Source organism: Montipora capricornis, chromosome 3 (genome assembly GCF_036669925.1).
Source record: "Montipora capricornis isolate CH-2021 chromosome 3, ASM3666992v2, whole genome shotgun sequence".
NCBI classification, from domain to species: Eukaryota; Metazoa; Cnidaria; class Anthozoa; order Scleractinia; family Acroporidae; genus Montipora; species Montipora capricornis.
In genome coordinates, this window is record NC_090885.1 from 28,824,575 (window position 1) to 28,837,387 (window position 12,813).

Sequence of the window (12,813 nt, forward strand, 5' to 3'; positions counted from 1 at the left end):
CAACCTCTTCGCTGGAGAAGAACAATTTTATCCATCTCCCTCCGGGACTCGTGATTTTGAAAACGCATCTTTCCATTGTTGTGGTTGTTCCGGTACACCTTGACGGCGAAAGCTGGCTACTGCTCACGGTGCGAAAGGAATTTCATCACAATGTTTAACTGAAGTGGGCGGGGCCTATAATTCGGGCCTATTCCATAAATCGGTGGTTTTCGTAGTATGTAAAGTAGAACTAATTTCCATCAAAAACTTCGTACTTGGATTCGCTTTGAAGAGGAGGAAGACATGAACTTGGAAAATCCAATTTCCAGCGATGGGTTGAGTGATAAGGTTAGTGTTATTTTTAGGTTAGGGGGAAATGTAGCTGGTTATCCAGGAAAATAAAAACTCAGAACCGACCTTTCCCTACACTGTGGTCCTGATCGGCCGGGAACTTCTTCAGACACCTTGTTCCAGCATGTACCGAACTTTTCAATTCCTTTCTTCAGAAGCTGGCATAAAACAGAAGAAAACACTGCAATCTGTTCACTGCCATTTAGGAGTACATAAGAAGTACAAAATATTGAAAGTTTCGTAAGCGTCGTACTCCTCTAAACTTTTCGAATTTTAAGATCTTTTTTATTTAATACCCTTCCAGTGGCTTTCCAAATTTGTATACAATGTCCCCCTATCGAGGAAAACACCAAAAAGCAATTTCCTTCTCTCGTTCTCTTCACTTACCAAACCCCAAAGCACCCTTGGTCTCTCCATGGAGGTTATTTACAACGACGTTCCATGACCCACATTCAATTAATTAAGTATACTCAATTTACCTCATCTTCATCTGGGGTCCACTTGCCTTTCCTCACCATCTGCAACGTCTGTGTGTAGCGATGCAAACACTGATCTCCCTGACGGCCTTCCAGAAAGCTGGCAACTGAAGATTTCAAAATTATCACGAAATGACTGACTAAACTTCGTACTGTTTAACATGCACGGTCGGGTGGGAATGAGGAGAAGGAAGCGCTAGCCCTGAGAGGAGGGAAAACAGGCAGAATTAAAGCTTTAGGTCAACAACAAATAGCGTTTCTGAGCTAGGCCGCGCTGATCTACAGTATTTAGGTCTAAAAGCCACTTTGAAAACGGTTACTTTTCACTTGCTTTGCTGGGTACCACTATGTCAATACTCTAAAATTTTCAACTTTTCAGGATTTTGTCTCGTTAGTCTATTGGATATCGGAAACTTCCCGGTATCTTAAGAACCCATCGATCCTAGTTCGACTCTTTGCTTCGTCTATTCTGAATCTTCTCAGCATGTTTAAAATGTTTGTTTCTTTGAAGTAGATTGTACGCCGGGTAAGTTGAATAAAGAGGGAACCCTCTGTCTGTGGGATGGCCAAGTGTGCTTTCCCGAGAGGAGGGCTACGTGCATACCCCATCCCCCCCCCCCCCCCTTCCCCAACAGCAAAACACTAAAATCTGTAGGCAAAAGGGACATGTGACCCTCGCACCTATCTGGACAATTTAAGCAACGGGCCACTTCGGAAAATACCATGATGCTTTTTGTCTGTCCCCCCAAATTTTGCATAAGCATTGTTCCAAGTTTCTCTTGGGATGCACAACGGTCCCATGAGAAAACAAAAACAATGCTTATTCAAAATTTGGGGGGACAAACAAAGAGTATTATGGTATTTTCCAAAGTAGCCAATAGGCCACGTTCGATAAATCAATATTCACACATGACTATGAGGCTTTATGGTTAAATTTGAATATTATTTTGTTTAGAAATCTCCCTTGAGACTTGCGAGACAAAGAAAAAGAACTGAGTCATGAATATAGATATTTCGAACTCGGCCTATTGTCTGAAAAATTCAGGTGGCTCTAACGGAATTCGAACCCGTGACCTCTGCTCTGCCAGTGCAATGCTCTACCAACTGAGCTACGAAGCCACTCAGTTGAGAGCACGTCAATTTGTTGGGCTCATTTGTTCCCATGAAAGGACTGTAGGGTTGCGAGAAAAAAGCAACCCTGCTCAGAAAAATGATTCAAAGTACTAATTATGATAGAGCGGAAAGAGGCTCCGAATTCAAATTCAGTTCAAGGATATAAAAAGTTCTTTCCTCCTTGCTTTCAAATTCCATCAAAGTTAACAATAACATCAAAGATTACCTCTCCGCCAATTTCCAAGACCAACAATACGCACAACTTCAAGAAGCTGCTTGTCATCTTCAGGGGTCCACTTACTAACAAATTCAAACAAACAAACCTTTTAGGGTTGTCAAGATAATAACAATTCAACTTATTTTTCCCCTCAACAGAAAGAGCCTTTGATAGTACGCTTTACCACGGACGTGTCTTTTTCAAGCATTCAGAGCGGTTTGAGTACCTCAGCATTAGGAGATTTGCGCTTCCTAGGAGACTACAAGGGATAAACGAGCTCGTTGTAACCTGACCTCTTCAGAAGATTCTTGTTCAAGCTTCTTTGGTATCGTTCATAACAGTGAATTGGGGTGCGCTTGGTCTGACAGAGAAAGATAACAGTTATTAAACAGCAACTAACCCACTGTTGCAGTCACCCTACAGTCTATCTTTATTTCGATTTAGTTGTCCAGTCTTTAAAGGAGGCTAGCTCAAAAAAGGTGAAACATATTTTCCAAATGACTAAGGAGGTTCGCAAGGGTTAAATCCACCGTTAACAGTTGGTGTCCAAGGGAAAAAGACTACAACACTGTTGATCCTTTCGCAGGGTAACATTTTGGACCTGCAAAAACGTGTGAGCAATCTTGGACAAAATAAAATGAACAATAAGTCCTGCCTCCCCCACAAATCAATTATGAATCCGCCCGCAAGTAGACGCCCACCATTTTCATCATTGAAATTGTGGGGAGGGGTGGTAATCATTTTCCATTTGAGATGTCCAAGATAGGTCCCAACGGTTACCATGGGGTATAGCACTCCTTTTCACGGCAAACCTATGTTGTAGTTGCAGTCTTAAACACCTGAAGACTTTGTGCAATAGTAATCCAGTTGTTCTGAGGATCCTTTGTAAGTTGTAGCAGCTTCTTGTCCTCTTCTTTTGTCCATGGTGTCCTGTTCACGTCAGGATGTCCAAAATTGCACCACTGCAAGCGACACTGAATTGCTGTGCGTTTTGGTACCTTTAAGTATTAAAAGAAGTTAAAGTTAAAAGAATGCAACTATAGAAGTTTAAGGAGAATGAAAGAAATGTATATTTGAAGTGCGGGATATAGACGAAATGGAGAAGTGATCCTCTTACACGTTTAAAGTTAGGTGTAATGTGCCTCATTGTGTGTCAACGAAAACGTCACTCCAAGATATAACTTAGTGCTATCACAATTATTTCACGGCTATTATTCCATCTTGTTCACCTTGTACAATAAAGGCGAACTATCCTGTAACCGGATGGGTACAAATGGGTTTAAAGGAATAATAGAAAATGAGGCTTGCTGCGCTTATATAACGTGGAATTACCACAAAATCGAGACAATTACAATTAAAGCCTACATGACTTTTCTGTCCGAAGTTGCTTACCATTGCAAATGCCCATACAAATCTCCCGCAACTATTTTATCTACCACTTACATAGGTACTGCTTAATTTGTCCCAGTCAATACCCTCTAAGTCATAGAGCAGTGTTTCTTTTGGAAGAGATCTGGACCATAAAAGAGACAAAGTTTAGTATTATTAATTTGATTTCTGGGTCCGCCAACTGATCAACATGACAAAAGAAGTTATTTGTATGTTATCACAATTGGCCTGGAACAAGCATGGGAGGTAGGCAGGTGACCTGTCGAAACCATGGGTCGAATCATAATTTTGCATCTTGCATTCGACTACCTTTAAACCAGCAAAGCCTAAGACCACGTCTGAGGGAGAAATCATTTCCATCTGAAAAGGACACAAGGTGAGCTCGCTTGCAGTGCACGCAGTGCAAACGTACTCCAAGGCCGCTGATGTCACTAAGCTCTTGGTCAAATATTGATAAGCTTTGGATCAACACATTCCACTGGAGACATTCTGTGGAATACTCATTAAACCCAATATCTAAACTAACAAAAAGGCTGGAAAGAGAATTTACAAAACAAATCTAAGCTTTTAATGAAAAATTATTCACAAAGAATGGCCTGCAAAACCAGCAATGCCAACTTGTGGAATTAGAATTAACTGCCTCCAAAGTCAGTGGCCACTCAGTTGACCTGACCAGTGGGAGCAATGTCATAATTTAACTTATCTCTGGCCTATTTAAACTTACATTTACCCATGATAACTTACGCTATGATAATGAGAATTTGAACATTTAGATTGTTGACTCTGGACTCACTTGATTCTGGAACTCTCTTTCCTCAAAGTTTCCAGTTCCTTTAAGTCGGTCTCTGTCGTTTCTGTCTTGGCTTTTAAATTACGTATCCTACAAAAAGGGAGAACACACTAATTGAGAAAACAAAACATCACTAAAAGTTAACTATACTTTCCTCAAAATTTTGTAACCTACATGTAGATATGGTCATGGTACAACATTCTGAAAGTTGTGCATACATTTTTTTGATTGGCTGTTATCTGTTATGCAGTCTTGTAACTCAGACAGTGAGTACATGATAAGTGACAACCTTATTCCCAGAGTCTCTCTTCTCTACCTCCTTCGTCGTTGGGGAGAAAGACAAAGCAGGCAGAGACGGGAGACCCTGGGAATGAGGTTGGATAAAATGATAATTGTATTTCACTGTACAGACTTAACTGATTAGAGTGTAATGTGAAGTGCTAAGTTTCTACCCCATATGAACCATGTGAGCACTAGCCCCACTGATGGAAATGGGCCCACACAAGGACAGAGAAAAACTACCAGGGTGGGAATTGAACCCACGACCTTCGGGTTAGATCACCACTGCTCTACCGACTGAGCTACAAGGTCAGAAGGGAGCAGGCCATCGGAACTGAAGAAGTTAAAGTCACAGCAATGGACATGTACAAGTACAAGGAAGGATTACGTTTGCTTTGCTTTGCTCCTACACAGGAATCAAGTCTGTAAGAACATACAAAGGCAAGTGACAAACTTCAACCCAGCAAAATTATTTCAGTTTTCTGCACATTGGGTTATTCCAGAAAAATATCTGCCCCCCCCCCCCCCCCCCCCCAACAGTTGAGCAGTTTTTTTACCGAGCCACCTTAATTCTGTGATTTTTTAAAGGTGGCTCTGAATCCACTACACAGAATTTTTTTTTAATGTTGGCGAAAGTTTCACTTGGCCTTCTAATCATTTTTCAGCAATAAAAACGGGGGGCTCACCGAGTTCGTTTTTGAGATATGAACAACTAAATTCAAAATATAGGGTGTTTTTGCTGGGCTTTACCATTGTCAAGGCAACTTACTATCATTTTTTCGAGGTACCATGAACGGCTAACTTTTTTCTGCGTTTTTCAACGCTTAGAACATTCAAGTTTGTCTGGACAAACTGTCATGTTTTCAAATTGAACACAACTGGCAAAAAAAAGTTCGCTGGATCGCCTCCATGCTCCAAGTCCTTTCATATTATAAGCCATTTAAGTTCGCTGCGGCAGGATTTTCAAGAAATGTAAGCTTGTCTTTTGTTGACATTCATTCACAGTTTTTCAAACCTGTGTTTCACATGCAGAAACACACAGGTGGAGCTGTCAAAACTTGACATGTTCACACTCTAAATGTTAATTGGTTCAATTAAAAACGCAATAATTGGTCTGGACAAACTTCAATGTTTTAAGCATGGAAAACCACAAAAAAAAGTTAGCTCTTCACGGTAGCTCGAAAATGGTAGTATTACATCACACAATAATGATCACATCTTGTTTGGAAGTAATCGGTGTTTCATATGGTACCATAACATTGTTGTTACGTGATACAGTATTGTAGCATCATTTGATCTAAAGAGAGTTTCTTTTAAGTGTTGAAACCCTTTCGAGCCTCCTTAAAGTAAGAAAAGAGCAAAAGAGATAAACGTATGGTTGTGTAATCTTCAATGTTATCTTTTTTTCGGACAGAAGATTTATTGAAATCTACTAATTTGAAGTCAGAGAAACAAAACATGTTATCTTCCAAATTTGGAACTTCAGACCTTTGGCAACTTGAATTTAATATTTTACCTCCAAGAGCCTGTAGGTCCATTAAGCATCCATGTCGTAAACGGCTTTTCGTTATCATTGCTCTGTCATGGATAGAAAGCCAGTCAATCAGAAAGCAAATATTGAAGTGAAAGTAGCGGATATGAAATCATTTTCCAATCAAAGTATGAATTTTTAAAATTTAAATCTAAACAAAATCATCTTTAATTTCATGTCAACTTTTTCAAACTAGTTACGCTCAGCACCGCACTTAGGTCTGGCTACGACAAAACAAATAGTGTCAGGCGTGACACATTTCACAACGAGCTTCGTTGCAACTGATCACTTAAGGTTTGTCACACATTTTCTGCATATTTTCTACAATTATTATGAAAGAACCTGTTCAGATAACTTGAAGTATTTAAGGTAACAAATCTGTAAACAGAAAGATTTCTACTTTTTTCAGACTCAGATGGAGCTTGAGTGTTGAGGGTCTAAAGGTTCGAGGAAATGACCCCTGAAGAAGATTTTTTTAGGTTCAACCCCCTCCCTCCCCAGGCCTGGATTTCCATAGCCTTTGGCCCCCCCTCCTGTGAGAATTTCCAGAAACCCATCCCTTGTGGGGGTGCAGATTTTTTCTGGAATAACCCATTTTGACATCACAACACATCATACATTATCCACTAGGAGATAGATTCACAGCAAGCTTTTGATATTCCCAAATTAGCAATAATATAACAGGTTCCTGTACTGTAGTTATTACAGCTGCTATCACACACAATGTACATACAAAACTAAGCCATTGCTGATCAAAAAGATTTGCTTAAAATGGCTTCCTTGATCATTGAGAGAGTTCAAGTTTGGGAGACTTACTTTTGCAAAACTGGACAAAGTTTGTTTTCGAGATTTTGCATCCTAACACCTTCTGTCAAGCACTGTTTTTCTTTGTCATTCCCTTGCAATGCAAAATCAAAAAGTAAAAAACCATTGACAATCAAAAATCACACACAAAAAAAGCATAGGTTAGAATGAAGTGTGCAAGGTAAGGACAGAAAGTTGTTTGCAAAATGGGAAAATGTTGTGGAATAAACTCTTTGAAGTCGACTCACAAACTTTCTGTTTAGACTGGTAGCCTCCAACATGGCAACTCTGTCTGTTCATCTTTGTATCCACATTGTCTGGAGGTCCCTATGAAAAATAATGGTTCACAGTTAATTTGATAATGTCCAGGAGCAGGTCTGTGCCAGTTGAGTGTATACCCTCACACCTTGTATGAGTGACACAACTGCAGTAATTCACAATTTACAAAACAAAAATCAGTGGATTTGGATCTGCACCAGTTAGTCTTTGTAGGAAGACTACCAGGTCACGGCATTTATTAACTCGTCATTTTTGACTCGTAAAATAGAGGTAACTATCTCTCTCTGTTTCAAGAACAGCTTGTCGAGACTAATTTACCCTTATTTAGGTTTTGAGGGACTACCTTATTACTACCGAAATCACTAAACTGTTTGCACCCCGAAAAAAATGATCGAATGGATTTGAATTTCGACTTGCTCACATGACCATTTGGAACGCCCCGATGTGAGCGAGGCTGTAGGAAAATAAAGAGACAGGCCGCGGCATGAGATGAATGTGTACGAAGAACTTCCCACCATTTGGAAATGATACGTGGTCAATGATGGTTGAATTGAGGGGGAGATGTTTCAACAGAGTTCTACCCGGAACGTTTTATAGATATAGGATTAAAGTACAAAATGAGTGGTCTTACAGTTTCACACACAACGACCAATAAGAACAAATGAGAAGAGATGTCAAATGTTTCTTTTAAATTTATTTGCAACATTACCGTTAATTGGTTCAATTAAAAACGTGATATTTGGTCTGGACAAACTTCAATGTTTTAAGCTTGTTTTTAACTTTTTTTCAGGGATACTCCAAGCTAACCGGGGAGGCGCGGTGGCCTCATGGTTAGTGTGCTTGACTTCGGAGCGAATGGTCTGGGTTCAGGACCTGGCCGGGACCCTTGTGTTGTGTTCTTGGGCAAGATACTTTACTCCCTTCGTGCCTCTCTCCACCCAGGTGTATAAATGGGTACCAGCGAAATGCTGGGGGTAACCCTGCAATGGACTAGCATCCCATCCAGGGGAGAGTAGAAATGGACTAGCATCCCATCCAGGGGAGAGTAGAAATACTCCTAGTCGCTTCATGCTACGGAAACCCGGGGATAAGCTCCGGCCTGATGGGCCACTGTAAGCTGACTTTACCTACTCCAAGCTAACATTCAGTCTGTTCCTTACCACACCACGAGAGTCTCTGAAGTAAGGGTTACCAAACTTGATTAATGTGTGTGGCTCTGGTTTCCCTTCATCTTTACTTGCTCTCATCTGATGCAAACCAAACTGAAACAATAACAACAGAAAAATGACTTATTAATAAGCCATAGATACTGTCTCTGACAATGACAAAACAGCTTTAAACAGCATATTCTTGAAACACCATATTTTTGACTTTCACCAAGTGGCAATATTAATGTTTCCTTTTTTGTTGTTTTTTTTTTTAAATCAGAACCAAAGAAAATGTTTACTTACGAACATAATTCAATTTTAAGACACCAACTGGCTCAGAAGTATCAAATAAAGGTACTTATGAAACATTTTCATACCTGCTTTTCCCTGTTCTTTGCTAGAGCCAACTCTATCCCTTCAAGTTCATCTAACACTGCCAGCTGAAAAGATGACAAATTAAATTGAATTATTCAAAGCAGACATCAGCCTCAGTCATTTAAAGACTGGACAACATAGCCCATCTGTGTTCCACACAACATGGTACACACACCATTACCTGGTAATCCCTGTTCAAACTCAAGCATTGCTGGATTTCACGGTGTCTCTCAGATACATCCTCGTTCCCTTCATCCCCTTCCAAAAACAGCTCCCCCTCCTCATCTTCTTGATGACCACTAAAACGCTCATCTAGACATTGATTTGTTCCTTCAAGCCAGGGACCATCACTGTATCCTGTGGCCGTAATGATTGTAGAGGGAAGAGTAGAAGGAGGAGTCACGCTGGGGACATTTATGGTACCATCAGCTGTTGAAGAGAAACTTGTAGATGGAACACTTGTGGAGAGGATGGATGCAGAGGATTGATCATTTACTGGACCAGCTTTTAGTTCAGTAAAAGTGTATTCATATGAATTCACATTTCCTGTATCTGCAGGTTGTACAAAGTTTTCGTTTATCTGGTTTAAAAATGGTGAAACAGGTGCAACCTGTGTTGGGTTTACAACTGGTACCCTCTCTGACTCTTCAACTCTGCACACTCTGGTAACAACACCGTTGTGACTCTGCTGAAAGAAAGTTGAGACACAGTTAAGTCACAGCAGCATGACAAGTGCCTAGTGAGTTAGTCATTTACTTGGATTTCAATAAGTCTCATTAGAAGCTTTAAAGTCCTTAGCAGCAGGTGGTGTCACAGTTATGTTGGGGAGTGGCGAAGAGCTATATAAAAACAGTGTGAATTTAAGTGGGAGTAAGAAGTTGCATAACAAGTGTATCATCAAACCAAACATCAATGACTTCAGTCTGACTTGAATTCAGTGAGCCAAATAGAGCGAGTTTTAATCGAGTGTCGAAAAACAAACACCAAAGTAATTACTTTGGCCAATCAAAAAAGACGAAGACAATCCGGTAAACCAATCAAAACTGGAAGTAATTACACATAGCCAACACAAAGCACAGGAAAATGTGCACGCGCAACCCACGATTGGTTTTGGTTTCACTTCTGATTGGTTGAAAAAGTGGTGCGAGAACTTTGAACCAATCAATGAGTGAAGTAATCATAAACCAAAGCAATTCGCTAATTATTTTCGACAGTCAATTGAAAACCACTCTAGCACATTACTGACTTAACATAAAATGCTGACAATAAAGGAACCCTTCAAGTTGGATATCAAAACTGAACTTTCATCTAATTATGTGCATTTCTGGGCATACACTTGTAACTTCACCTAGTACAGCTGTAGGTTGGGTCTGCCCCTCTCTTTCCCCCAGTATCTGTTGTGATTATCCGACACAGGAAGTTTCTAGCAAGTTTCATTCAATTATTATCCTTTCCAACACCAGATGAAAGTTGCAAATAATATTTGTTTCATGTTCCCAGTCTAGTGTCATTCAAGCCTTGGCTTCTCGAAATGCCAGTATCTATCCACTTGATATTCTCCCCAACTTTAACAACACCCATGTAAACAAATACAGATAATTTATGTCAAAAAGCATCCCCTAAACTCTGTTCATCAAGGAAAGAATAACAGCTGCATTTATACTAATCTTAATATAATGTCGACCCAAACACTTATGATATTGTTGGAAACTGGTAGAAAAATACATTGTACTTTAGAAATGACATTGGGCTTACATCTACGTAATTTCATGCATTTCTGAATAATTATATAAACTGCTCAGTATTGACCTAAAAGAGGGGTTGTTCCAGAAATTCTGGAATAAAAGTCATTATTTTACTCACAAGAGGTGCTAGGTCACTCAATTGCTGGGATTGAAAGCTGTTGGAGTGGAAATCTGTTTAGAAAAAGATAACACTCTTCAGGGTTTTCTAAATCTGACAGTAAGGAAGGCATGCTTAAATAAAAACACATTGTGGAGTTAGCAACTGACAAAGCTTTTGATAAGCTTTTAATGGAGGGGACATAGTTTTTGACTGCTTTACTATACCCTGCTTCTGCAGGGTATACAACAGGTTGGCCATCCTTTTAGGTGATGTAGAACACATGGATTATTTCCAAGTCAAATATTAAGTGCTTACTGTACTTCGATCTTTCTTTTACTCCTTTTTTTTGGAAAACTCCAATTCAACGGTCCCTATACAATAACGGCAATCAGGAACTCTTCTCAATTGTTTCTTAGAAGCTTCTTTAAATGTTTAATTTTCAAAACCATTTTCTTTAGGTAAAAGACATCTTAAGCTTAACCCATTGACTCCCACGAGTGCAACTTTTCCCTTCCCCACCCAAGAGGGTGACTTACAGATTTTACTCTGGCTACCGCCAGACAAATTAACACGCTAATTGGGGGTGCTTTAGGTGTGAATGGGGTAATATATTTTGCTCTGTCTAACGCTAGTTATTAAATTCTCAACCTCAGATAATGCAATTCTCGTGCTCTGATTGGTTCACTTAATCTCGGTTATCAGCTCATATACCTTAGTTTTACCTTATATGGTAAATGATTGATCTAAGTGTTGCCAAGCTAAAAGTTTTTTTCGCCGGAAAGTGAAATTTCTCTATGAAGAAAGCAAAAAAAAGTTTTTCTGGACAGCTGGGGTAAATTCCGACGTTTAGAAGTACGCAAAAAGGTAAGAAATATTTTTGTGACGAGCCTGCGTCTGTCTGACCACAAGGTGTTACACGACATCGCATCGGTTCTCATCAAGTTTTTTCGATTTCACTGGGATTTGCTCGCTTTTTTCGCTCGCATTTCATACTTTCTAAACTTTTGGAGTTTAAAGGAATTTAATAAAACAATTATTCCATTCGCGCTTGTTGGATATGAGAGTGGTTATAGCCAACTCGGCGCTACGCGCCTCGTTGGCTATTTACCATCTCATATCCAACGCGTTCTCATGGAATAATTATTAAATAATTTCACTTGTCAATCAGCAGCAGTTTAGAAGTCAATGGGTTAAAGGATTCTGAAAAAATCCATTTTTATCAAAATAAAATGATAAAACACTCGGATCAAAAACAAAAATAATATGAAAATAAACAACATGTACCGCTGTACATGTTGTTTGTTTTCATACAAATGCATACCCACCCCTGCTCCCTAAGCGTAGCATAGGCTTTTTGGTGTGTCAGCACCCCTAAAAAAATAAATTCTAAGAGCTTTGCATTTTGGCAGCACCTTTGAAAAAATGCCTTAACCGAATGATCCATAGCTGCATGGTGAAATTATATGGGTTGCATGATAACCCAACGAACTTTGCTGCATTTTTCTAGTTTACAATTTTTTGTACACAAACCTGTCAGATTCTCTCCTTGTTTCTCCAGTTCATCTTCATCTCCTTCAGACCCATCCTCTTCTTCTTCTCCTTCTTCTTCTTCTTCTTCTTCTTCTCCTTCTTCTTCTTCTTCTTCTCCTTCTTCTTCTTCTTCTTCTTCTTCTTCTTCTTCTTCTTCATCCTCTTCTACTTCTTCGTCTTCTTCTTCTTCTTCTTCTTCTCCTTCTTCGTCTTCTTCTTCTTCCTCTTCTTCTTCGTCGTCGTCGGAAGATATTTTGCCCGCGCAACTTGAGGTGTGAAGAACCTCGCGAATGCGCTGTATGTCATCTACGAGGAGTTCTCTTTCGCTTGCGTCGCTATCATCTGTTCTTGGAATACTCATGGTACACTTTCATTAAGCCGAATATTAGCCGCGTTTACTTGAGGCCCTGCATTTTTCTTCCTCGAGCTCTCACTAACGTTTTCAAAACGTATCGACCAACTGAACGCATGTGCAGTAAATATTTTTTCGAAAATTTGTCCCACATGGTTCACATGACAGCCTCAATTTGAAGATTACTAAATCAAAAGGTAAAGGGGAGGGGAGGGGAAAAATCAAGTCGCTCCCTTCGAGTGGCTGCCCAGCACTGCCGCTTGCGAAAAACGGCTAAAAAGGGGTCTGAGTACTAACTGGGAAGCCGATATTGCCTGGCGTATCGGTCATGGAATACATGTAGTCAAAACCAGGG

The 12,813-nt window shown here is 39.8% G+C and overlaps 1 protein-coding gene across 1 annotated transcript in view; it reads right to left on the reverse strand.

The window, feature by feature from the left end:
* Positions 1–12,563, reverse strand: part of LOC138042793 (myb-like protein X) — a 28,795-nt gene extending 16,232 nt beyond the window's left edge. Inside the window, exons 1-14 of the mRNA XM_068888800.1 lie at positions 12,107–12,563; positions 10,595–10,647; positions 8,913–9,416; positions 8,734–8,796; positions 8,369–8,470; positions 7,178–7,256; positions 6,942–7,023; positions 4,319–4,405; positions 3,580–3,649; positions 2,976–3,134; positions 2,430–2,497; positions 2,146–2,219; positions 810–913; positions 397–488 (exon numbers count right to left, since the gene is read on the reverse strand). Of these exons, the coding sequence (XP_068744901.1) occupies positions 397–488; positions 810–913; positions 2,146–2,219; positions 2,430–2,497; positions 2,976–3,134; positions 3,580–3,649; positions 4,319–4,405; positions 6,942–7,023; positions 7,178–7,256; positions 8,369–8,470; positions 8,734–8,796; positions 8,913–9,416; positions 10,595–10,647; positions 12,107–12,467 (1,898 nt within the window). The 5' untranslated portion in view covers positions 12,468–12,563. The remainder of the gene's footprint in view (positions 1–396; positions 489–809; positions 914–2,145; positions 2,220–2,429; positions 2,498–2,975; positions 3,135–3,579; positions 3,650–4,318; positions 4,406–6,941; positions 7,024–7,177; positions 7,257–8,368; positions 8,471–8,733; positions 8,797–8,912; positions 9,417–10,594; positions 10,648–12,106) is intronic.
* Between the last annotated feature and the right edge of the window lie 250 nt (positions 12,564–12,813).